A 27,204-nucleotide genomic window follows, 5' to 3' on the forward strand; every position below is an offset into this window, starting at 1 on the left:
TCATGGGGGGAAAAAGATGATAAAATAGCCCAGAGGTAACGGCCTTCATTACAGTTTCTTTTGAGATTAAAATTAAAAATGTTCACAAAGGTTTAATTAAATAAGAAATTGGATTGGCTTTTAAAACAGTTTATTAAATCCACCAGCATCCCTGCACAATCCCTGTATACGTCCTTGTACCAAATGGAAAGAGAGTTACCGGTTTGAAATACAAAAGCCACAATCTCATTTGTTGGTCTGCATTCCTGGAATGCTCTGTACAACATAAAACACTCTCATAAACAAAACATACACAGCAAGCAGGCTTGAGTAAATTAAATCTGATGAAATTTTGAAGGTACATTATTATTATTTAGCTGATTCTGCGACCCTAACAGCTGTCCTTTGCTGCCCGTATTTTTAGCCGCTGGCACCAATTGGTGAGTTGGTGGCTCCTTCCGGCCTGTTAACTGTACTTTCCTCAGCAAGACCAAGACCCGTGCGAGACACTTTAGAAAGTAGTGGCTCTAGTGACAGAATTCTAGCGACAGAGTTGCCTCTGTCACTTGTCACACCAGTGCAGTCGACGGAGAGCCGTTCTGGAGTTGAGAGCCTGAGGGCAGGCCGGGCAGGTGGCGGCCTGGAGGCAGAAAGCCCGGCGGGCGTGCCGGGCGGCCGAGCAGCCGCGCCGCGGAGCAGCAGGGCCTCGCGGCCGACGGGGGCCCCGCCCGGGCTGGTATGCGGCCGGGAGTGACGCGGGAGGCGGGGTCACGTGACGCCCGTGGAATGCCAACAATGTAGCGAATGTCCCACTTGGGTTTGCGCGTTGGAACCGCGGCGTGAGCGCCCGGGGAAGATGGAGCAGCCGCCACTCGCGCCACCGCCGTTGCCCGGGGCTTCCCCTTCCCTGCGGGGCCAGCGGCAGCTCCTGCCCCCGCTGAGGGCTCTCCCGGCGCGAGAGGCCACGGGGTCGCGCGCGAGGAGCCCCCCGAGCGTGTAGACGCCCCGGAGGTGAGGAGGCGCTGGGGACGCGGGGCGCGCGGGGCCGGGGTGGCGGCCGGGGGGGGACGGCCCAATTGTCGAAAGTTCGCGGCGGGCCGGCGGAGCCCGGTGCTTCCTGTCCCCCTGCTGTCGGCGGCCGCCGAGGCTCGGGGAGGGGCGCCCCGCACAGCCGGGCCGCTCCGGCCGGGGGGCGGAGAGGGCGCGGGGACCCTCTGGGCTGAGGGCTTGTGGGGGGGCACCTCCGCCCTGTCCGCACCGGCCCCCCCCCCCCGTCGGCGGGGGTGAGGGGCGCCGGGCTGGCGGGGAACCCCCCACCCCCCTCAGCCTACTCCACCCCGGCGGCGGGTCGTCGGGGCCTCCCGGAGCCGCGGAAGTTTGCGGCGGGGCGGGGGCCGGGCGGGGAGCGGATACGGGGGCTGCGCCGCTTTGTTGTACGCCCGCGGCCGCGTCCCTCCGGGGTCGAGCGGGGGGCCGCGGCGCGCGCGGTGTCCCCCCGAGAGGCGGTCCGCGCCGGGGCGCGCCGCTCGCCCTCGCTGTCCCGCGGGGAGCCGGGCGCTCGCACCCCGGGGCGCGCAGGCCCGACGGGCGGCGCGCACAGCCGCGCCGGTCCCCCGCGCTCCCAGCCCCGCGCCGCTGGCCGGCCGCCCGGGGTGGGGGCGACGGGGAAGCCCGGCTCGCCCTCGGGTGCTCGGGCCAGCTCTGGGCTCCCGGCCTCTCGGCGTTGGCCTCGCGTCTTCGCAGGACCCAGTCCGAGTTGCAGGCGCGCTTTTGCGGCCGCGAGAGTGGTGGCAGTTGCATAACACGCCTTTCCTGCGCCCTACTTTAGCTGGACTTTTCTCGGACTCGTCTTGCTTTTCTGAGGCAGCTTCCTAGGCGGTTAGTTCTCCAGCCAGGCTCCGGAGATGCGGCTTCCGAGACCGTCAGGATTTTTGCAAATCCCTGTTCGTCGCGCCTGACTTTGTGAGCTTCTGGAACCGCATCTCCCCGGGGGTGGGCGGGAGGGCCGAAGTGGAGCAGATCGCCGAGTGTTGACCGCAGGTCCCCAGGGTGCTCGGGGGTGGGGGGTGGGGGTGAGGGCCGGGCGGAGACCCCGGAAGAGGCAGAACACACCTTAGCGGCCCCGGGGCGCGGGCAGCGGCTGCTGGACCCAGGGGAGTGGGGCTGGGAGCGCCTCAGTCCCCCAAAAATCACGGCCAGGAGAAAGTAAGGCTGCTACGGCGTTTTGAGGCCCTTTTGCAATCAGAGGCAAAAGTACACTCAATTTGGAGATTTCGTTGTATGTTAAAAAAAAATTTTTTTTAACCGGAACTTTTCTATTTTCACATTTATATAGGATACGTGAGAGTGTTCTTTGTATAGCAGTAGGCTAGGCGTTTTAAGTTATGTACCCTTACCCATTAAACCGGAGAGGATACATTTGGCAGGTAAAAATTCAGGCTAATAGCCGAGCAGCTGCTCACTTCACAAGGTATTGAACAAATAGGTACATACTTTAGGAAAGTTTGTACACATTTTACCAAGAAATTTGAATATACTAAAATTTGAATGGAAAGTCACGAAATACATGGGATCCTAGTACAGATGTTTGGGTTAAAATTTTAACTTAGTATCATGTGAGGGGCCTTCCCTTAGTAACGGAGAAGGTGACTTGTGGCTTATTAGGAAGTTTGTACTAATTAGATCTTGCTCTATACTTTCAGTTTAATCTCAGTTTAAATCCCTGCGTGATGGATCACCATTTTTTGAGAGCTAAATCAGGAGGCGATCTGCTTTGGATCTTTTAAAATTTTTATTTTGGCGACTGTTGTAATAAGGTAGTAGCAGACAAATCCTCCAAAATAAGAATGCTGAGGTGGTTAATAAAGCCTATTTAAAATTAACTATAGTTAACAAGGCACCAAGGTATTCAGCCTCTCAATAACATTTTCTCAGGTATTCAGTGTTTAATGAACACACCGGCATTCCATTGAAATTAAAATGCTGAACATTGAATAAATCTCACAATGCTAAACAATTTAGAAATGGTTTCTGAGTGGCAGTGGTCATGCGAAATGAAAGGTGAATTAATTACTAGATCTGTAGAGTTTTAGAACTGGAAAGGATGTTTTAGTTTTTCCATTTAGTTTGAGGTAGTTTTGGCTTAAGTGTAAATTGGAGCTGTACATATTTCTCAGCAAATCACAAAGTTGGTGGGAGGGACTTTCCTTTGGTGGAAGAGGAATGGTTTTACAAGAAGATGCCTTGGTATTTTAAATGCTGTGTTGTAAATACCCAGCCCCGGGCTCCTAAATCTCATCCAGGGGGAAGAAAACTGATAAATTCACCATAAATACACCGGAAGTTGAAAAGGATTTTGGGACACTTTGGTGAGGCAGTGGGTGTTCTCTACTGTATTAGGAAAACCGTCCCAACTCAGTTTTTGAAAAACTGCTCTTATATTTTATTTCACCGTTATACTAGTGTCAAATTTCTGAACATTCCTAAACGACTTCTTTTTTTTAAATAGTGTGCTTGAACAGTTTGGAAAATAAATTTTAGAGCATTTATTTTGTCTTGACTGAAGAAAGGGGCTTGGTAATTCCTGAAGTGACTGACTTCCAGCTTGAAAAATTCTCTGGATCTCCTTCCTTTTTAAAAAGCCTATTGTTTTATTTTAAATGTCTGGATGAAACTGGGCCTCCAAATTGCACACCTCCAGGGGGCACCATTCCCATTCATGTACTTTTAAATGTGTTCTCTGTAATGGCCTCATTTACATAGAGTACTCGGTGAATGGTATCTGGGAGGTTGTGGAGGTAGGCTACTAGTTCCATTAAGTGGCAGTTGTTCTTTCATTGTTTTTTAGGTTAGTTATTTGATTTATAGTTTCATTTTGAAAATATTAACTTAAAAAGATAATGTTGAAAATAAAGATGCTGGTTATGATGATACAATTAGGATGGAAATCTGACATTGCCTCATGTTTGCTATTCACGGTATGAAGGCTGTATATTGGTTATCATCTAGAACATGCCAATTAAATCGTGACAGATGTTTATATTTTTATTGAACGAATACTGTCTACTTTTTGTTTATATGCCAATATTTGACATATGTAAGGAATTTTTCTGGAGGAAAAATGCAAAATCTCGTATTTTGTATAAGTGGTTTGTTTTTATTCACACTAATTGTTATATTGTGGCATAATGCACAATCCTTAGCCCCTAAATAAGGTAGGATGTAAGGATTTTCTTTAGAATATAATTTGGATTTTAAAATTTATTTATTATTTTTACAGCAGTTTTAGGTTTATAGAAAACTTGTGCAAAAATTATAGAGTTCCCATATACTAGCCCCATCCGGTTTCTACCCCATTGATAATATCTTGCATTAATGTGGTGCAGTGTTACAATTGATGAACCAATATTAATACATTATTATTAAGTAATGTCCGTCATTTCCATTAGGGATCACTCTTTGTTGTACAGTCCTATGGGTTTTGACAGGTATGTAATGTCCTGTGTCCACTTTGAGAATACTTGCACTGCCCTAAAAATGCCCTGTACTCCGCCATTCATCCCTCTGCAACACTCCCTACGTCCCTGGCAACTACTTGATCATTTTTACTGTCTTTGTAGTTTTGCTTTCTCCAGTTGTCCTATAGTTGGAGTCAGACAGGATGCAGCTTTTTCGAACTGACTCCTTTAAGTTTGTAAATTGAATGGCTTGGGCCTCTGTTTGGAAGATTGGGCCTCACTGCCTCCAGGCAGTTATCTTGAGCTGGAATGCTAAGGACTGGCACTTGCATTACTAATTAACTTTATCCTACCTCATCAGTCTCATTCTGGTTTTTTCAGGATATTTATCCAGACTGCACCTGCCCCCTCCCCAACACTGCCCGCCTGGTCTTCTCTCTCTCCTAAGTTTAAGCCTTTTCACAGGAAGTCCCAAACTCCAAGAATAGCTTCACACTTCCTCTGTCAAATCATAGCCCTTCAGCCTTTCCAATTTTGGTGAAATTTTCCTTTCTCTAGTTGGCTTTTTCCAAACATTCCGGACACCTCCCTGAAGAATTACGCTCCTCCATAGAGGCAGACACGTGCATTGGGGTTCTTGACAGAATCGTAGTGTTTCTTCTGTTTCTAATAGTGAATCTCACTTGGGCTGGGGGCTTCATACAAGAGAGCTAACTGCATCTTGGAACAGGAGGGGGTCCAGAGGAGGCAGGGCTTTCTTAAGCTTGATAACTCCTGCTGGGATGTAGGATTGAATATAAGGAGATCCATCCTGTCCAATTGTCAGCAGTTTTTTGTTTGTTTTTTTAACTAGACAAGCTGGAGGAATTGAGAATAAATCGATCTACAAACTTCTATGAGTCTTTTTTTTTTTACCCCAGTATTCATAATTGCATACTGTATAGCAAACCAATTTCATATACAGAGCTAACTAATAGAGAATGTGTTGTTTTGCTTTCCATTAGACTGTACACTTAGACCCTCTTCTACCTGGGCAAAATCTCATGTCCCACACCATATTGGGCAGACATGGGACACTTCTAGGCACGCTGAAATCTTGTGATGACACCATTTATTAGAGAGTGAGGTTTCTTATAAATGTGCTTTCCTGGGACTCTAGAGGAATGTAATACTTGATTTCTTTAAAACCCCTCATGATGAAGAGGTAGCCCTGGCCTGTACGGTACTAGAATGTTACATTAGTGTGGCCGTTTGCTTCTGACATTCAGCATCTGGCTGGAGGCCTGGCCCACCTGCCTAATTTTGTTTCAACTTACTAGTTAATTACAGTAGAGAATATGTTTTAAATAATAACTGGAATTTTTGGTCATGAAATACTGGTTTAAAAAAATGCCGACCGTGTGTCCTTAGACACCAGTTTGGTTGGTTCCTTGCTCGGTGGTTTGATGTGTGTTTGGCAGCCAGCATGGGTTTGTGAGGGCACTTGGAGAAATTAGAATAAAAATTCTTGAACATCTGATGACATTTTCCGGGATTGAAGTGAGGATTGGAATTGGGTTTGTTAGGACCAAATTAAAGGGATGCTTTTAAAATAATGCTCTCACGTTCATTTTTTACATGAGCATGGGAAGTAGTGGTAGCCTCAGTTCCAGATTTGAAAGTGCGATGTTTTTGTTTTGTGAATTGTGTATAGTTTTAGAATTCTAGTGTCTTGTAGTTTCCTTTAAAGTACATTTAAACTGATTGGTGATGCCAGTGAAATTTCCAGAAATATTTACATTGCTCGATATCCACGTATTTTAAAAGACCATACCTATAAGGCCTTTGGGCCATATTTATAAAATTGATGAAAGAAAATTTCCCTATGTTCAGTGTTATTCAAATGATATAGTAGTATGTCAAAGTAGCTTATTTCTAGCTGTAATCTGAATTTATATAATGAGTATCCCATGATAAATTCTTTCAGAAGTTCATAAATTGGCCATGAAATCAACAGTCTTCAAAGTAAAGTTTAAAATACAAGGTTTAAATCTGAGAAGATACTTACATTCTTTGATGAAACTGTAAGGATCATCCCTTCCAAATTATTTAGTTAAGAACACAGTTTACCCATAGGTGCTGTTTTAAATATTTCCGTAAAGAGACGCAGATAATACCTGGGGATTCCTAGGACCAGTGCTTCCCACAAAACCATGGTGAAAGGAGGAAAGAAAGTCTGAACAGTGTGTGCTATTCTGTTCCTGCCACACTGAAGGAAACTTTCATAAGTAAGCCAGGTGGGAGTTTTTGGAGTGTTGCTGAAAAATTATTTTAACTTTATGATATATTTAAAATTTATGTCATAAAACATTAAGGAAAAAACCCCAACGAATCCAGGAATTCTGATCCAAAATCTGTTTATGGGCACACCCACTTGGCATTTCTTAGCTCCTGCATCAATACTGCCAACACAAAAATGTGTGGTCTCTCCAGGCGCTGGGTGACTTTATCTTCAGAATATCTGTGGGACAACACTGGTGCTTAAACATTCTGTTACGAAACCCCACATAGTTCCAGGAACACGTTTCTGTGGACATTGCCGCATTGTGCCCTTCTCTTGCCGTGGAGGTTGTCCGTGGGGCTGGCGGGTGTGTTGAGAAGTCTCTTTTTGATGTGGGGACTTTGCCCCTCTGTCACAACCCACAGATCTTCTGTCCAGGCTTTTCATTTGTGCAGCTACGTTTAGAAGAAGAACCATGGTCCAGACACTGGTTAGCTTGATGTGCATACTTCCGTGACTTTTTTTTTTTTAAAGATTTATTTATTTATTTAATTCCCCCCCTCCCCCGGTTGTCTGTTCTCTGTGTCTATTTGCTGCGTCTTGTTTCTTTGTCCGCTTCTGTTGTCGGTCGGCAGCACGGGAAGTGTGGGCAGCGCCATTCCTGGGCAGGCTGCGCTTTCTTTCGCGCTGGGCGGCTCTCCTTATGGGGCGCACTCCTTGCGCGTGGGGCCCCCCTACACGGGGGACACCCCTGCAGTGGCAGGGCACTCCTTGCGCACGTCAGCACTGCGCATGGGCCAGGGCCAGCTCCACACGGGTCAAGGAGGCCCGGGGTTTGAACCGTGGACCTCCCATGTGGTAGACGGACGCCCTAACCACTGGGCCAAGTCCGTTTTCCCACTTCTGTGACTTTTTAAAACAGTTACGTGTGAGCTTCACTTGGAAGGTTTTTGTTACGGATTGAATTGTGTCTTCTGGAAAGACGTGTTCAAGTCCTAACCCCTCTCCCCCCCTCCCCCCAAGTCCCATGAGTATAGCCCTTTTGGGGAGTAGGATGGGATTAGTTAACAAGAGGTGGGAACTGGAATAGGGTGGGCCCTAATCCAATAAGACGGGTGTCTATAAGAAGAGGAGCGGGTGTCTATAAGAAGGGGAGCGATGACGGAGACTCTGGCAGCCCAGGTCTGGCCACTGGCCAGCAAACCACCAGAAGCCAGGAAGAGGTGTTCTCCCGTTGCACTTGACCGAGTGGGCTGCATTAGAGCGTCTACGAGTGGACATCCGGGCAGCTTCGTGGGGCTTTACTTGTTGCTGTGAGACAGTAATGGGTGGTACACAGATAGTTCAGGCAGTAAGTCTCAGAATGCCTCAAGCAAGCTTTTTTCTGTCTGTGTTTTTTTTCCTTTCAAGTACAAAAAAAAGATACATTAATTTTGGAAACATTGTTCACAGCACTGATTGAAAGAAGAGTCACTTGGAGTGAGCTTTTCAAGATGACAATACCTACCTTTTTGTTCTGAGTTGGGTAGCTTTTCCACTAAGCCCATCTGAACTTTTCCTGGTATCTCCTCCTGACTAAAACTCCACTGTCCCGCTTATTTCGAGTCCTTAACTAATAATTATAACAGTTGACTGGAGTGCTGTCCTACGCAGCCTGGCCCTCCATCCTCAGAACAGCCCTGCCGTCGCTCGTCACGGAGGAGACTGGACCTGAAGTGGAGTAGCAGGCCCAGGTCGCGCTGAGCTTCCTGCCTGGCTAGAGGTGGACTCGGCCTTTCCACCTCCAGCTCTTCTTCCTTAGCCCTGAAACACTCCCCACCCCCACCCGAGTCCTCTCCTCCAGTGCGCGCCCTCAGCTGGCCGGGGTTTTTGGGCTCCGAGAACGCACCACCATGGACTGGTTTCCCAGCCTGACAACGTGGAAAGCCTTTCTCTACGAGCATCCCCAAATCCTGTGGGTTCTGCCCCTCCAGTCCTCTTGCGTCCACCAGTTTCTCTCTGTCCTCCAACTTTTCACCCTTCAGACCTCCATCGTTGCGGGTCTGAACCACACGTCTGCCTGCCCGCCGGGTCCCGCTTGGTCCTGGGGCCTGAAGTCCCCCAGTCCCCACCTGCCCAACACACTGCAGCCTGCCATCCTCCTGAAATTCGTCTTGCTGGCTTGAGACCCCAGCCCTCCCCAGTGCCCTGCAGCTGGCATCCCGTGGCTTCCTGACTTCCTGGCCTGTGCCACCTGGATTGTGCCTCCTCCCGCCTCTTCTCCTGACACCACCAGGAATTTTCTCCTGGAGCCTCCCTGACCTCCTCCCGCCCCACCTGCCACATCCCCTGGTCCCATCACCACCGCATCGGGTGTGCAGCGGCTGTACTGTTTGCCTGTATCCCGCCCAGATAGAATGTTCTAGCTCCTTCACTGTGGCATACGCCATGTTCAGCGTATAGCTGGTTGAAGTATATATTTGTGAGTGTAGGAATGTGAACCCTGGCAGGTCCCCATTGCCTTCGGGATCTGTTCTTGGGTGCATAAGGCCTTTCTTGTGCAGGTTTGCTCCTCGGTGTGCGGCAAGCACACGGCTCTGGGGCTCACGCTGCCCAGCCCCTCACTGGTAGCTCAGGCACCCTCTGTGCCTGAGCTTTTCATCTGAAGGTGGAGAACGTAAGTGCGTCTCCTGCAGAGTTGTTATAAAAATCAGATGAGATAACTAAAAGGCTCAGAACAGGGCATGTAGCACAGCCGCTGGGACGATAGCCTCCTCCAGGTTCTTTACTCACCGCTCTTGAGCCAACCAGACAGACCTTCCTGTCATTTTCCAGGGTGCTGTCCTCCCTCCTACCCCCGGTTCCGTGGCCTTTGCCATTTCCTTTGCCTGAAATTCCCTACCTCCTTTTCCCTTGGATGTTTCTGACTCATCCCTCTAATTGCTTTCCCTTCCCTAGCTTACCTAGGCTGGGTTCTTTTTAGGGGACTGTATTCCCATAATTCTCTCTTTTTTAAAAGATTTATTTATTTATTTAATTTAATTAATGTATTTATTTGTCTGTGGTCTCTGCTCTCTGTCTCCATTTGCTGTGTCCTTTCTGTGTCTGCTTGTCTTCTCTTTAGGAGGCATCAGGAACCGAACCTGGGACCTCACATGTGGAAGAGAGATACTGAATCACCTGAGCTACCTCAGCTCCCTGGTTTGTTATGTCTCTCATGGTCTTTCCTCTTTGTGTCTCTTTTGTTGTGTCATATTGTTGCGTCAGCTTGGCATGCCTGTCCACTGCACCAGCTTGCCTTTTCCAGGAGGCACCAGGAACCAAACCCACAAACCCATATCCTCCCATGTGGTAGGCGGAAGCCCAGTCACTTGAGCCACATCCATGTCTCCCCATAATTCTTTACACATTATAATTTATTGAAAGCTTGGATTTTCTTGTCTGCCTCTCTATCCTGAACTGGGAGCTGCTTGAAGTCAGAGGCTGGTCATTCTTCTTGGCATTCCCAGGACCTAGTCACAGAGCTGCCCTTGTATGGGTATTCAGGTTGTGTACTGCTCAAGGACCCTCTGACATGCCTCAACTCATGCATAGGCTCACTTGTATGAGGGCACACCCAGCCTTCTTGGAGACTCTGAGCCACTCAGAAGACCTGAGCAGCAGTGGACATAATCCCTCCTGGTTAAGCCATTTGGTTTCATGTGGTCAAGCAAATATTTTGGAGAACTCATGTGACTGCACTGCACTGAGGCTGTTCCCATCTCCCCTGTGCCTCAGGGGTCCATTTCCCACCCTCCACTTGATTCCAGACCTGTGTGTGTGTGTGTGTTAATGGATGTGGCGTGCTCTGGCGTCAGGGTGTTCTTTGAGTGGGTTAGGGTGCTGCCCTTGGGGCTCTGGACAACTCCCCCTGGATAAGAGTTGTTTGTGTTGTCCAGTGACATAGCAAAATTTACTTGAGGAAGGTGTGCTTTTTATAATTCTCACAAAGACACACAGGAGCCCCTGTGACCATATAGGCCCTGTCTGCGGTTTGTGGAAGCCGGGTCTTGGGGGAGACCCTCCTCAATTCTTACCTGTTCTGGGATTGGAGGTCACCTGAGCATCCCAAGTCATCTTGGCACCACCACTGGTGCCAAGCCCCAAGCTGGGACCAACCCAAATGCCCACTGGAAACCTTCATCTGGTGGGATACTGCACAGCAGTAAAAAAAGCAACCCCTTGCTACACACCCCAAGATGGACAGACAGCCAAGCCATACTGAACAAATAAAGTAAACACAAAGGCACAGACAGTAATTCCATGCATATAAAGTTCAAAAACGAGTCATACTAATCCTTGGTGTTGGAAGTCCTGTGGGTGGTTCCTTGGAGGCATTGGCCCAAGGGGAGGAGGGAGCGGGAGGGGTGGGGTTGTTTCTGGGTATGGTAATGCTGTGCTCCTTGGTCAGGAAGCTGGCTGCAAGCTGTGTTCTCTCCGCAAATATTTATCCATCTCTTATAATTTGTGCATTTAAAAGAACGTATGTTAAGCTTAAGTAAAACCATTACCCACCCCTATCCCCCACAAAAAAACTTTACTGCTCCTTCCAGCTTTCCGCTAACCCAGCCCTCCTGGTGTCTCCTGGAGGAGTCCTCTAGCCTCTAGCTGTGTCAACGTCCCTTACACCCCCTCCGCGGCTCCGCTGTGCGTAAGCCCCGGCTTCTGGCCAAGGTGTGGCTGGCTGAGACCCCATTCCCTCCCTCTTGGGGTTGCTGCTGCTCATCTAGTCTGTCATCCTTTCTGTCGGGAGTGCTGCAGTTGTCCCTTCCAACCCATCTTCCAGGTGACCTACAGCCCCTACTTTCTAAAAGACAGTTCTGGCCACGGGACTCCTTGGCTTCAAGTTGGACAGCAGTTCCCCGTCTTCTGCCTTGAATCTGGACTCTTAACATGGCCTCGAAGGCCCTTCCAGATGGAGCCTCTGTCCGCTTCCCCTCATTTTAAACATGGTGGGTGGGACCTGCAGGGTCTCACATTCTTTATTCCCTTGCAGATACTGTTCCCTTTGACTCAATGGCATTCTTCCTAATACTCAGATTTAGCAGTTATGGCCTTTGAAGCTTTTCCCAACTTTTTCTTTTATCCTCCCAACTCTTACACAATTTATTTTCCTCTGCTCTTGGGCATCTCTCTTTCTTTGCCTGTCTTACCCTCACCTCCCCCTTGACTATAAACTTGCCGGAGGCAGGATCTTATTTTTATCCTGGTAGCAAATTTAGTGGGCCTTTGATCAGTGTTTGCAGGTAGACAGGTAGATAGACAGCTGGGGTGGGGAGTCCCTGGGTGGATGATGGGTAGTGGTTGGGGGGATGTGTGCGTGGGTGAATGGGTGGCAGATGAGGGATGAGTGCATTTTGACCTATCTGCAGGCTTCACCCTGCATGGATTTGTTGTAATAGTAGCATGCCTATTTTACAGTTTTCAAGGAGAGGGGAGAAAACCAAAGATTGGAAGCTAAGTGATTTGTGTGAATTCCGATGGGAAAAGAAATACCTTCTCTGCCTGTTCCCAGACACACCGAGTTGCTTCTAGGATTGTCCATACGTGCTTGGCAGCTTCTTGAGAATCTCCATTTTTGTTGGAATGTGAACTTCTGGTTTTACAAAGTTAGGTATTTCAAAACAGATGCTTAGACCACGATGTCACTGAAAACGAGTGTGGCTGCAATATGCTCCATTTTACACCAATTAAACAGAGCCCCTGGGCTTCTGGTCCACTGCCAAGACTGGCCGACGGAATCTCAGCTGTCCCTGGATTTAATAGTTACATTATCTGCATAGTCTTAAAAAACTAGCATTTCACTGACTTTAATATAATGAGATATGTGTGTTAAAGTATGAATTTCATGTTGAAAAGTTAAATCTGGTTCTCCTTAGTAGGATTTTTTCTCTTAGTTGCCTTGAGAAAAGGGATAATGAAAACTCCGTAAGACCTCCTCCCAACCTCACTAAGAAAGGAATGGTAATTTTAATGTCATATCTTAGTGTTTACTATTTTCTGTCGTTATATAATACACTATGAGTTAATTCATGTAAAAGGTTTAGAACCATGCCTGGTACATAGTAAGTACTCAATAAATATTAACTATACCATTCTCCCCGCCCCCCACATGTAAAAGGGCTATGAAGCAGAGTTCCAATTTACAATTTTAAAACACCTTTTTTAAGTCTGAAATGGCAGATCCCCTTTTAAAAGATGCTCTGTTTTGGGTCACTTTTTCTTTGTTCTTTAAATCTCAGAGTTATCTTTAAAAAGATGCTTGTTGAGGTCAGTGGAGTAAAGAAAACAGGTGAGGAGGGGGAAAGGGAAAGGAACAGCTAGAGTTTTAGGTCAGGAGCTCAGAGCAAGCTTGGAACTTTGTCTTAACCAGCATTGAGTATCAATGCTTAGGCTATGACAACTAATTATATAAGTAATTATTATAAGAGTATTACAAAAGTAATAAGAGCAAGCACAATTTGCTGAGGATCTACCTGTGTCCCAAGGAGTGCTCAGCCCTGTACATGTGTGGTCTTACTCAGTGGTCACCACCACCTATTACCAAATGTCATCTCCATTTTACAGACACATGCTGGGGTGAGGGAGGTTATGTTACTTCTCTGAGGTTACACAATCAGTGACTTTAACTGGACGTGGCCACCAGTAAAATGGTTGCTAACAGAAGTATCAGAGCTTGGGTTCGATTTTGTTTTTTTGAATGAACGAACAACAGAGTATTCAGTGGATTAGGGAGTGGGGTAGGTATGCTCCACTATTGAAAAATGCCTTTGTGACATCTGGTTCTATATAATGAGGTCATTTCCTCATTACAGTAGTAGGTGGTCTACGCTAATAACATTTATTGTTGGAGCCATTTGCTGTTAGTGTGGTCTGAGAAAGAAATCACCGACATGCTTTATCAGTCTCCTTCCCGATAGGTATCATTTTCTACAAGAAGTTTTAGCAGTAGGGTGGAAATGCCGACGAGACATTTGCCACCTTGTAAGAAAGTCAAGGAAGTTGTTACAGAGCCTCATAATGCATTTTTTGGAACTGGATGCCTTTAATATAAGTTTTTATGGTATCTTTCAGGAAAATTGGGAGGGCTTTAGAAACAGAAATGTCCAAAGCTATGGAATGACTCTATCGGCTTCCAGTGAGTGAAGAGATTAGCAAAACCCCGGGGATAAGGGACAGTGGTGTGGATTGGGAGCTGAGATTGGTTAGGAGGAACAAGGCAGAAATCCAAGACCCTACATAGAAAATTAAACCCTAAATATCACGTAATGAATGGAATTAATTATAATCAAGCATTGTTAAAGAGCTATCAATTGTTAGTACTGCTCTTCCTGCCTGGAGTTATAAACTGATATCAGTTTGTGGAGATTTACTTTATTGCAAATTACATAAAACAAGAAACATCTCAGAAGCTCCTTTGTCATTTACTCTCAGCAGACTTGAACAGTGTTTTTGTAGTTTCTGAGAGTTGATGTGTATTTTCTAAAATCTTTCCATGTGGAATAGTGTCAAGATCACTGTCCATTTCTGAAAAATGTTGTTAATATTGCATGAAAACAGATGAACATTTTTCTCCCATTTATTTTCTTTCTCAGATGGTGTGATGATCTTCAAAATGAAGACTCTGGAAAATTCTCCCTAGGAACTATGGAAATTGAAAGAAAGAAGATTTCCAAAAGGAAATTGTTTTGAAAGTATGTTTACAACTAACTGATGCTGTTGACAGTTTTTTTTTTTTTTAAAGTTATTACTAAAACACTTTAAGAAGATTATATTTATGGTAAAAGGAAACTGTACTAACAATGAGGCCAAAGACTTTTCCTGCCACAACGTATTCTGGAAATAGCAGGCAGCGATTGCAGGAAATTCGCGAAGGGTTAAAGCAGCCATCCAAGTCTTCAGCCCAGGGGTTACCTGTGGGACCAAACAACGATGCTTCTCTGGACACCAAGGTCTTGGGGGGCAAGGATGCCACCAGGCAGCAGCAGCTGAGAGCTACCCCAAAGTTTGGACCTTATCAGAAAGCTTTGAGAGAGATCAGATATTCTCTGCTGCCTTTTGCTAATGAGTCAGGCACTTCCGCAGCTGCAGAAGTAAACCGGCAGATGCTGCAGGAACTGGTGAATGCAGGATGTGACCAGGTGGGTATAAACCGCTCTCTAGGCTGCCTGTGGGGCTGCTTCTGGAGTACAGTTGAGGCAGCCAAAGGATGCTTTGGCAGCCACTTAAAGGTTTTGAATTGGTTGCCACTCATAGAAGTGTTTCTAGGTTAAAAACCCAAAGCCCTTTTAGTGTTCTGTTAAACAGTTTTCTACCTTCTCTATAGAAGGGCCTTTTTAGCTATTTAGCTACTTCTCCTCTCCAGGCAAGATGCAGGAGTTTCTGAACTCTCCTGAAATGGTACCACATGTGTTTTCTGACTTACTCTTGTGACGAGAAGAAGGGTTTTCGGGTTTATTCTGAGCTGTCATGGGTAAGAGAATGGCTTTCCCATCTTGTTTTTGGTTTATGCTTTTTTTTTCCCCTTCATCAAGGGAAAGTTGATTAGCATGGATAGACTATTCTTGGACTTTGTTTTTCTCCTATTAAAAAAAAAGTAGATGTGCTATTACTGGAGATGTAACTATTAGGGGAATAAGAAGGACTAGAAAAGAAAAAGCTTGAGGAGAAATCATCTTCCATCTCGTGGAGTGTAAGTCTTAACTTCTCAGTGGCTTCAGAAGGAAGGCCACATTAACTGGTTAATGGAATGGGCCTCATTTATACATAAATACAAAACTTACAGCTATACATGTTGTTGATCCCTTAGCAGTACACATACCTGAATAAAATCCAAATTGAGGGGAAGGCCTATATGAAATGGACTAGTGGCCAGCCAGGTAAAAAATGTAATTAGTAAAATTTGTAAGCAGTAAAAATGTAATTGCCTTATAAAATGACTTCTGAAAGCCAGTGTTTTACCACCTGTCATCTTAAAAATCACAGTTGCATGAAAATGGAAATGAGCTAGGTTTTTTTGCTGCCTCTGAAAATTAGTAAGATTTCCTTCTCCCAGCACATCAGGATGACTTGAGCACTTTTCATTTCTTAGAAATAATCTTATTACTTACTCCTAGTGTCACAGTCCTGGTCCAAAGGTTGACAAAAGCAGTCTCAGTCCTTTTGTTGTATTTTCTTTCCATAGAACTCAGCTAAAGCATTTACATCTCTCAGATGATATGTTTGTGAAACTAATCCTGCTATTTTGTAGAGGGCTTCCTTGACACTTTGGGATATACTGGGATTAACTTGTGTATGGCAAGCATTGTTGTGTCGAGAGTTGGTTTTACAAAGCATGGGGATCATGAGTAACGTGGTGCAGAGTGTTTTAGCCTTGGAAGCTGACAGCTAAGGCATGACCTTGCTCATTGTGAAAATATGAAGCTAAACGTGCTGCCAAGAGCTATCCCCTGACAAACAGAACTTGATGGTTTTTGAAGTCGGTAGGGAGCGGTTGTGGGGAAATACTGAAGTGAGATTGAGGAGAGTTGTGCAGCCCAACACAAAAAAGCTTCAAATCTTTGCCTGTAAATCACTTGCAAACAAAAGAGGTAATCAGAACCCAGGCATTCTTTGCAGTTGTTTTAGCAGTGATAAAAAGAAACAACTCAAGCAAGTAATCCAAAATACAGGTGGAATCTCATTATGGTGAAATCCATTAGTGGTAATTACAGTGCAAGAAATAATGAAGCTAGTGCTGTTTCTAATATGGTAAAATACAAATAGAGTAAAATTAAGCATCATGACACCAGTAAAGTTCCCATCAACATTTAATTTATGGTAATTGCCAGCAGAAAGGGCTTCACTTACCATATTTAATGCCCCTGAAGGAATTCATTTTGTTGTATAGTATTACCTTGTAATCTGAAACAGCTGCACCTCCGCCCTTACCGTCCACCATGTCTTGGTCTGGATGGAGAGTATACATATTTATGTTGAGAGTATTCTGATAGGAAAGTCATTACGTGAAACTTTTACCTCTAGGTTGGATAAAGCAGATTATTAGAATTCCAGTAGAATTAAAGAGAATTCCTATTGTTGCAGTTTTTGTTTTTGTCTCCCACATGATGTCTTTTAATTTAGATTCAGTTTGGTTCTCTTGTATTTTAAGTGACATGTTTAACCCCCATACTTATCAGAATGGCAATAAATCGCACGTTTTCCCAAAGTATAAGTACTTGGTGATGGTATTTTATTTATAGCTTGCGCATACAAATGTCCATTTTATTTGAACTAAGACTTAGGGAAAATATTTGTGTGTTTGTAAATGGGTGTTTTCTTTTAAACCCTTTTATTAAAGCATAATTTACATGCAGAAAAGTGCACAATTAGTAAGTGGACACTTCCGTGAATTTTCACATATTAAACATGTCCAGGTAATCAGCACATAATAGTATATTTTTAAAGAAAACTTTAAGAAATGTTTTTTAGAAATAGTTAGACTTATATATATAAAAATACTGAAGGCTTAGGAAAATTTTGTAGGGAAGAAAATCTAGTTCAAAAGATTCTTATTCCTTAAGATAGGCACTGTTTTTTAAATACAAATTTAAGGAATTGGGAAGAAAAGTTTTTTGGTTTTTTGGTTATGACTGTCATTTTATAGCATCAGATACTTGTTTCTGACATAAGTAATAATTTAAAGTTAGCTTTTTATCTTCCTTGTAAATTTTAGTTTCATTATTTCTTTAAATCTTTATGATTTTCAGATTACCATAAAACACAGATTTTTTTTTTTCTGGCTGTTAAAAAAATTACTGTAGTAACATATATACAACATAAAACTTCCCATTTTAACCATTTTCTACTATACAAGCAGTGGTAATACTTAAATATTCACAATGTTTTACTACTGTCAGTACCATCTATTACCAAACTCTTCATCACCCCAAATAGAAACTCTGTACCCATTATACATTAACTCCTCAATTCCCAACCCCTGGTAACCTCTCATCTACTTTCTGTCTCTATGATTTTGCTTATTCTAGATAGTTCATTTAAGTGGAATCTTACAATAGTTTACCCTTCGTGTCTGACTTATTTCACTCAGAATGATGTTTTAAGGCTCACCCATATTTTAACATGTTGGAACCTTGTTCCTTTTAACAGCTAAATAGTATTCCATTGCGTGCTTATGCCACATTTTCTATATTCATTCATCTGTTGATGGACATGGATTGTTTCTGCCTTGTGGCTATTGTGAATAATCTGTGTGCAAATATCTGAGTCCCTGCTTTGAATTCTTTGGGGGTATTTTCCTAGAAGTGGAATTCCTGGGTCATATGGTAATTCTATGTTTAACTTTTTGAGGAACCGTCAGACCGTTTTCCATTTTGAGGAACTGCCAAACTGTTTTCCACAGTGGCTGTACCATTTTACATTCCCATGGACAATGTATGAGAGTTCCTATTTTTTCTGCTTCCTCCACCTGGCAGATTTTTAGCCACCAAATTGCAGCAGTTTAATGTGAGTAACCCTTATCCGTTTCTCAGCACCATGTGACAGTGTTCTCGCACTTCATTGCCAGCACTTCATTGCCATCAGCATCTGCGGGCTCACTGGGGGTGCCGGGAGCGGGTGTGGGCTCACTGCTGGTGTGTGCATCTCACAGTTTACTGCCGTCAGTAGGTGACCCCTGAAGTTCTTTTAAAAATGCAAATTCTGACTGGGTCACCTCAGGTGCTGCCCAAGGCTCCTGAATCCCTTGGAGCTGCAAAGCCCTTTATCACTTTTTGCGTCCTCTAGAGGAAGACTGATGTGAGAAATCTCTTTCAGATGGAAGTTCAAGAAGTGTTCCTGCTTGGCTGGAGAAGTTGGTATATGCACTTTCTCCCTGGACAACCTGCATGTTGTGCCTCCTCTTTGATCTACTCTCTGGGGCTCGGCTTACCAAACTTCTGGGGACTGGCCTAGCCAGTCTGTACTTCCTTGGTCCTGAATTTCTGTATCAGCTGTAATTTTCTCAATCCTGAGTTAACTCAATTTTTCCCATTTTATTGTGTGTTTACGTGCTTTAAATCTTTAATGGAATGATGATGAAGAGAAATGTAGACAGACAAACTGATTTTATTACACCAAATGCAGTGTAAGAAAAAGAGCTGATGGTCAGGATGTGCCTTCAGAGCCAGGCTTCCTGAGCATAAGGTTCACAGCCCCAAATACCTCAGAGCTGGGCGAGGGTGGGAGGAGACATCTATCTGGTTAATAAGAAAAGGGAGTGAATGCTCTGCATTCTCAAGCCCAAAATGTGGGAAGAAAAAAAAAAAAGCTCCCAGATCACCCAGCCTCTTTGCAAATAAGATAACATTGTCCAGGGGAAGGGAAGGTGAATTCCAGGTAATAACAATGAGTGCTTAGGCAGAACTAGGTGCAAGCACTTTTCTAAGCCCTGGACATAGGGAATCTTCTTTTCCACTCTAGTGTAAAATTCAGTGGCATTAATTACATTCACAGTGTTGTTTTACCATCACCACCATCCATGAACAAAACTTTTTCATCAGGCGATAAAGAAACTCCACACCCATTCAGCAGTAACCCCCCTTTTCTCTTCTGCCAGCCCCTGGTAACCTGTCATCTACTTTGTCTCTATGAATTTGCTGTCTCTAGATAATTCATGTTAGTGGAATCATACAGTATTTGTCCTTTTGTGTCTGATTTTTTCACTCAAGGCAATGACTGAGGATCATTCATGCTATAGCAGAGATCAGAACTTCATGCCTTTTGGCAACTGAGTGATAGTCCATTGGATGAATAGATGGCATTTTGCTTACCCATTTTGCTGTCCATGGGCCCTTGGACCTTTTGAGGATTGTGAATAGTGCTGTGCAAGGATCTGCTCAAGTCTCTGTTTTCAGTTCTTTTGGGGATATAAGCAAATTCTTTTTTACCACAGGGTCTTCCCAATTCTTCCTCTTGGGAAGACTCCACCTGCTCAAACTTCCATAGCAATTTATTTTCAGCACTAAGAGGGTCTTGACGCATTAGGTCTAGGGTTGGCAGGTTCGGGGGCTCATGCCTTTTCTACAGACTGTTCACTGTTCCTCTTGAGGCCTGGGTCCTTTGGGTTGGCCTCTGTGGGCCCAAAAGCCTCGCCTGCTGCTTATCTATGGTGTGTGCGCATATCTGTTTGCTGATCCTCTGAGCTATGTGCAGCACAGACTTTGTGCAGGCGACTTCTTCTAACCCTGGCAGAATACCCTAAATGGTTGGACATGGAATAGACCGCAGAACAGAAACACTATTCTTCCTTGCACATGTCTCTTTTTTTCAGCTCTAACAATATGCATCATCAGGAGAACAATAGAGAAAAACCTAGAGAAAAACCTAGAGAAATGTGAAGGCCAAATGGCTGTTCCTTTGTCTTGACAAGATCTTGTCTCAGAATTATTTCACCATAATGAAAGGAATTTAGATAACAGGGACATTTCCTCTTTCTTCCTGCCGTGAACTTTTAATAAGAGAAGAAAAAAAGTAACACTTAAGTTTAGGAATGTCAGTAATGTAACAGGAAATGGTATTACAATGGCTTTTGGGTGTAGCAGTTCCTTGCCTTTTTCCCCTCTTTTTTTTTTTTAAATTTTTTATGGCTTTCAAATTAAATTTGGTCCCAATTGTAAACTGCGTCCTTTTTAAAGCAGGATATAAAATTACAAGAAACAGGCAGATCATTACCTTTCTATGTTAAATACCTCCTCAGGTTTCCCCCTTAATTATTAGTGATATTTGTTTTTGTGTAAGTTTGGAAAATACAGAAAAATATAAAGAAGAAAATGAAGACTACTCGTAACTCTATCAGCCCAGATAGAGCCATTGTTAATAATTTTGGTATAAAACTGGCCAGTGTTTTTTTCAAAATTTTTAATTGTGTGTACCGTATGTGTGTGTGTGTGTAATAAATTTTTGGAACAAATTTGGGATCATATTTTATATATTGGCCTGTGGCCACCTTTTCCCCATGTGTCACCCTTGGCACACCCCTCCCTCTTAACTTTCATATCTCCCCAGTCAGCAAGCCCACCAAGTTCTCTTCCGCAATACCTCCTATATATGTCCATTTCTCTTTTACCTTGAAACCTTTCCATTCGCTCTTGGGAGGAGGCTCTTGACCTGGGAGACTGTGTCCAGCCTTGAGACTCCCATCTGCCCCTGCACCCTCAATCCACACTCCTCGCCCTGCAGTTCTGGCTCTGGCCCAGTCAACTTTCTTGCTGTTTCTCAGACTTTGCAACACCAGCCCTCTCCTTGTCTGGGTGATGCCCACTCGTCCTGGAAAGCTTCTCTTAATGTCATTTATTCAGAAAAGCCTTTTCTGATCCCCAAGTCTAAATTAGGTCCCTTTCTTCCCTCTAATGACATCATAATTATCCTTCATAGTGAAGCGGGGGAAGTGTTGGATTCCTCTAGGTTCTTGGCTGTGTTGCATAAAAAGAGTTTAAGAACATGCCAGTTTAGTTAGACCAGTAAAAAGAATTTATTGGGAAATGGGAGAAAAGAACAGACCTTGCTGAGAAATGGGAGTGAAGGACAGAAATATGCACTGAGATTTGATGTGGGCTCCTTTAGGCAGAGAACGATTTGGCTATGAATTACTTTTTTCCTTGCCATTGCTAAGGGGAGGAGCCCCAGCTGTTATGGCTTGCCCTGACAATGGTGGTAGCCAATGGTAAGGCCTTTTGTGTGGGGTTTTCCAGAACCAGTGGCGAGGCCTGCTTGGAATTAGGCCTACTTGGAATTATCCGGGGCCTCCCCTTGGCGCCAAAAAGAGCCCCAACTGGGACCTCAAGGTCAGGGTCTTGGCGGGGTCTCACAGGTCATGTTGTCTGTTGGCCATTTTGTGGCTCATCTTCTCCTCATTTCCCTGTACTAAACTACCCCAGTTCCCCCCTCAGAGAGTTTATGCCCTTATTCTTAAGGGGGTGCTGAGGGGCAATGATGGTTCTTCTGTGGTTACTTCCCGCTGGTTAGGACACTAGTCCCTGCGTGACAGGGTACAACCTCTCAGGCTGTTCTGTTGGGGTTGAGGAAAAACAGGTCTACACCGTGGTTAGAACTGGATGGACTCCCCACATAACTAATAAGGTGTTGGTTTTGTAAGAAATAAACTTAATTAGAATTTTGAAAATACATGGTCCCACTAAAAGGATAAAGAGGATGATGATAAGCAGGCCCAAAAAAGGGGCCTCTAAGGCACACTGGACCATGAGAGTGAGAAAGGCCTGGTGCCTTCAGCAGCTGCATCCTCCCAAAGTTGATGGGAAACAGCATTCTTCCTTGAGTTCTTTTATGCTGTTGGTTAACTCTGGCGAGAGAATGTGGTAGACCTGCTGGGCTTGGGTATAAACTGCCAACTGCAGTTCTCACACCAGTGGTTATGCTTAGGACAGTTAGGAGAGGTATGAAGAGAAGCACTGCCCTAGACATAAACTCACAGAGACAATATAGGTAACCACACGGCAAGCATTTGGCAAGCAAAATAAAGACTGTACTTGAGAGACATTCCTTTGACTTGTAGGCACATTCATTAACTACTTAGAAAGTGAATTAAATTTAGCAGGACTTTTAACATCCATATCCCTCTGCATATGATCTCGAATAGAAGTCATCAGAATTATCAGGCATAGAGGAACAATACTTAATAATAATCAATGCACAAGTTTCTCTTTGAACTGCAGTTAATAGATCTAAGCTCCAGGTTTGCAATACCATACATGTTATCCCTCCATGGGAACAGGCCATAATGCCAATTGTGTTTGTTTAAGTTCTACTCATAGTACTCTGGTAATTGTTGCTCCACTTGAATGCCCTTCACACAGCCACATGTTGCAGCACTGTTGACCCTAGAGAGAGACTAGGAAGGTCTCTATAGTCTTTCACTGGGCTGGTGCATAGCACCCTGCAGCACTATGAAACGGAGCAATGTCTGCTGTAAATCTGGCCATATCAAGCAATTGCCAGCTGCTGCAGGAGTCTGAAACTGCAGTGTATTCTCCATCTACTTCAGGAGCATGTTCAGAGATGTAGTAAATACCTTTATTGTTTTAGGGGTCAGTGAAAAACCTAGTGAATGACTCAAATGGAGAGGCAACATGCAGTATACTGAAAGCCTGGTTTGAATGTTTAAGAGGGTCTGACAGTATTGAAATCTATCTCTTGATTTCTGTATACTTTCCAATGCGGTGTATAACATATCAAATGAACGTAACCATTTTAGTACTTTACTTTTTACTTCTATACTTTTACCATAATTACATTAATTAACAGGTATTTTACTTTAGCAGTATAGGAAGAACTTTTTCCATTATTTTATGAAAATCTAAGATTCCCTGTGGAATTAATATTATCTTTCCTTACCACCACTTTAATATGCAGATTGAGGTGACCTCTGACAGGTTTCCCTGTTATGATGTTCCTTTTTTTTAAAAATTAATATCAATTTAGGCTTCTAATTAATAACGGCTTCCTGGAATTAGCCATTTAAATGCTTCAGTTTAGAAGATGCTTTTACAAATTCCTTATAATTAACCATAACCACATAGGCTGGTTACTTTACCTTAAAATAAGCTTATTGAATTACAGTTAGCAACCAGTGAAATTTACCTTTATCTGTTTTTGGTATTGTTGTGTCATCGTGCTGGGTCAGCTCTCCATGTGTGTGGCCCCTCTCCTGGGCAGGCTGCACTTTTTTTCACGTGAGGCAGTTCTCCTTGCGGGGCGCACTCCTTGCACTTGGGGCACCCCCACGTGGTGGTGTCCCTGTGTGGCATGGCACTTGCCTGCGGCAGCTCTGCACATGGACCCACTCACCACACGGGTTGGATGCCCTGGGTATCAAACCCTAGACCCTCCCAAATGGTAGGCAGATGCTCTATCAATTGAGCCACATCTGCTTCCTGACCTTTATCTTAATTTCATTAAACATGAACATTTCATCATCCTAAAGATTTAATACATATAATGTTAATTCATTTAATTGGCATTAGTAAATCTGGGGAGATAACATCCACGCTAAATAAAATTGAAATAATTATAGTTTATGGAAGGAATGTTCTTTTTCCTTTCTTTACAGGATGCTAAAACCTCTTCTCTTTAATAAAATTCTAAAAATGGAATAATCTTTGTAGCAGTTTGATGTAGTTATGAATTCCAAAAATAGATATTGGATTATGTTTGTAATCCTAAGCATGATTAAGTTATGATTAGGGCTTTGATTGGGCCATGTCCTTAGGGTGTTGAGACTCCACCCCTTGGTAGGTGAGGACTCACAGATAAAAGTCATGACAAAGGACAGAGTTGAAGCTTTTTTTTTTTTTTTAATTAAAAATTTTTTTTCTCTCCCATTCCCCGCCCCTGCCCCCCAATTGCCTGCTCTCTGTGTCCATTCGCTGTGTGTTGTTCTGTGTCCGCTTGTATTCTTGTCAGCGGCACCCAGAATCTGTGTCTTCTTTTGTTGTGTCTCTTGCTGCATCAGCTCTCCATGTGTGTGGCACCACTCCTGGGCAGGCTGCACTTTTTTCGTGCTGGGTGGCTCTCCTTATGGGGTGCACTCCTTGCGTGTGGGGCTCCCCTATGCGGGGAACACCCCTGTGTTGCACGGCACTCCTTGCGTGCATCAGCACTGTGAGTGGGCCAGCTCATCACACAGGTCAGGAGGCCCTGGGTTTGAACCTTGGACCTCTGTGTAGTAGGTGGATACCCTATCTGTTGGGCCAAATCCGCTTCCCAGAAGATAGACTTTTAATCTGCCACACCTAGCCCCTTCCTCATGGCTCTTGCAAAGAGAACATCCTGAGGGCTGGGTAGGCCAAAGAGCTTTAGGAATAGAGTTTTTCCTTTTACAGTAATTTCTATATTCAGATTTCTATATGACTTTTCCATCCTGCTTAGTCTAATTTGGGTTCCAGGAATATATTCATATATAAAACTGCATATTTTTTATGTTAGAATAAAGCTGTTTTAAGAATTTTCATTTGTTAATTTGATATTACCATCCTGATGTATGAAGATGTACACTGAACAAATAGGCAGACAGAAATACAGAGTTAGACACAAAACACACAACTCATTAATGTTACTTAAATTTTCATTCTCTTACAAAATAAGTTTAACTGTAAAAGAACATTGGAGGCTATTTGTAATTACTCTAACTTGCACTGTGACCATGCAGTTTTGCACTAGAATTTCATTCTTTAATTACTGGCTTATAACCAAATTGTTCCCAGTGCTTTAAAATACAGTTTATATTTTCCTTTACTTTAGAGCTTTGCTTATTTCCCATTTTGACTGTGACAGCCCATGGATGAGCAAGACTAATTCCAGTGTAGTCACTGAGGTCATTGAAGTCTCAGGGAAACTGGTTTTTCTCAGGAACTGCTGCTTTTAGGAACATCAGCACTCGAGGTGAGAGCCCCTCTCTCCCAGTCCTTGGCTGCAGGACTTGAGGAGTGCACGTCCAACTCTGAGGATCAAGAATCCCACCAGACAGCAATCTAGTCCACACCTGGAGTCACAAGAGAAAGCAGGGTCACTAATACCAGTGGAAAGACAGGAGACAGCAGGGGTCTTAAACTTGCCTTCCCTGAGCAGTGGGGGGCAGAATTTGTTATGACATAACCAGAAGCAAAGACAAGGTGTGAGGCTAGACCTGAAGTAACTATAAAAAAGGCAAACTCAGTTTATAGTTATCACAATAGCTGAAGTCTACTCGGTGAGCTGAAGCTGGTACGCTAAAGCAAGGGTGTGGCTAGACCTGAAGTAACTGTAAACAAAGATAAACTCAGTTTATAATTACCATTACTCTAGCAGGTCTGGGCCAAACCTACCTAGTTATAGCAATTTTAGATATTATCCTTCCCCTGTTTTATAATATAAAGCCTTTTTTATAGTGATCTTAACTCCTAGTTACAATTTCTAGTTAAGTTTTCACTCTACAACAAATTGGGCACTTTTATTTCTGAACTAAGCAACTAAAACAATTTTATAGGTAACAACTTCGCTTAATTTTTCTGCTTTCCCAGCAGTTGAACTAATTCCACTTGTGAATTACACATCAATCCAATTGCAAGACAGTATTGACATTTAAAGACTCATTTTTAGGTTTCATCATTATCCAGTTTGTAGCAGGCAAATCCCAAATCTGATTTATGAGTTCCTAGGCATGAGCAGACTAACAAAGTTAAAGCAAGCACAGATTAGAACAGAAGAGAGAATTTTATACTTAGCTTATCTTAGGGAAAGACCTGCCTTTAGAATCATCTAGACACAAAGTTCCCAGAGTCTGTCCATGGAAGAAACCTTGTGTGGGACCCTCCAACTTCATTTCTCCAGGAAAATCCCTGGGCAGCTGCTAAATGTGGAGCTTAGGGGTCCAGAGAAGCCCTGCCCCTGACGAGACTGGAATTGGGCCTGCTCTGGAGGCTGTAGTCCATTAGTTACCTCCCAGCAAGGGATAAAGCCCTGTGAAAGCTTTTTTTTTTTTTCCCTGAAAGGATTGGAGTGTTACAAGGGAATCGGTAGGGAGCTTAGAGATAGCTAGGAACCTTTAATCTTAATGATGGCACATGAGAAGATTCCTTATTCTACAGAGGAGAGGAGAGGTTTAGTAACTGGCCTAGATCATGACTCCTCATTCACTCCCCAAGGTTAGGGGAGGACCAGAGTGCAGGCTAGGACTGAGTAATTGGCTCCCATGTTAATGAAATTAACAAAACAATCTTACCTCCCACATCAGGGGTCACCAGAGGCTTCCTGTTGATGGTTCACATGGGCTTCAGGCCTCTTCTCTTCTCCCCTGGGGCAAAGCCCCAGTGGTCAGTGTGGTGAGGCAGCCTGGGGCCAGGTTTCTCCTGATGTGGAGCCTGGATTAGGATAACCCTGAGGTGACTGGTGCCTTTTAAGAGCAGCATTTAAAAAGTGAGCCTGACCCAGACCCTGTGCCCACCCTCCATACCTTCCTCACCTTGGCAGCTTGGTGTCTCGATTGGAACTTGAGAAGGCTGTTTCTAAAAGGGAGATAATGAAAGTTTGGGGGCCCAGGGAAAGTTTCTGCAGCTTTTTACTGATATCCGATGCGGACTGGAGTTCCTGGAAGGATCTGTCCTCCTCTAGAGTTAAGATCTACCAAGAGGGTATTTTTATTGCCTCTCCCAATTTTCTTTGAAATAAGGCTGGGTTTTTAGGTTCTGCTTCTGAGTAATATCCCTGAGTTTTTTTTAAAAAACTCAGGTTTGGTAGTATATTTCTTCATCCTTTTAAGAAGACATGGCCATATGATCTATGACCCTCAGATTTGTCTGTCCTCTCCTCATTTACATAGGTTTAACTGGAATTCAAAGTCCCATACAGAACCCACTCTCAGCCATACTGTGGCCATGTGGTGTGGAGAAAAAGATTAGCCTATTTGTTTTTAGTAGGCAGGTTGTCCCAGTTAGAAGCTGCCCATTATCCTAGGGGAGG

At 44.2% G+C, this 27,204-nt stretch overlaps 1 protein-coding gene across 2 annotated transcripts in view; it reads left to right on the forward strand.

Moving 5' to 3' along the window:
• Positions 1–736: 736 nt before the first annotated feature.
• Positions 737–27,204, forward strand: part of LATS2 (large tumor suppressor kinase 2) — a 93,583-nt gene continuing 67,115 nt past the window's right edge. The window contains exons 1-2 of one of the 2 annotated variants that reach the window (XM_004467534.5): positions 737–990; positions 14,310–14,855. In XM_004467534.5, the coding sequence (XP_004467591.1) occupies positions 14,517–14,855 (339 nt within the window). In that variant the 5' untranslated portion in view covers positions 737–990; positions 14,310–14,516. Of the gene's footprint in view, positions 991–1,546; positions 1,942–14,309; positions 14,856–27,204 lie in introns of those variants that run through there. The other variant, XM_071208186.1, reaches the window with a different exon arrangement.

This window comes from Dasypus novemcinctus, chromosome 15, assembly GCF_030445035.2.
Source record: "Dasypus novemcinctus isolate mDasNov1 chromosome 15, mDasNov1.1.hap2, whole genome shotgun sequence".
In the NCBI taxonomy this organism is placed as follows: Eukaryota; Metazoa; Chordata; class Mammalia; order Cingulata; family Dasypodidae; genus Dasypus; species Dasypus novemcinctus.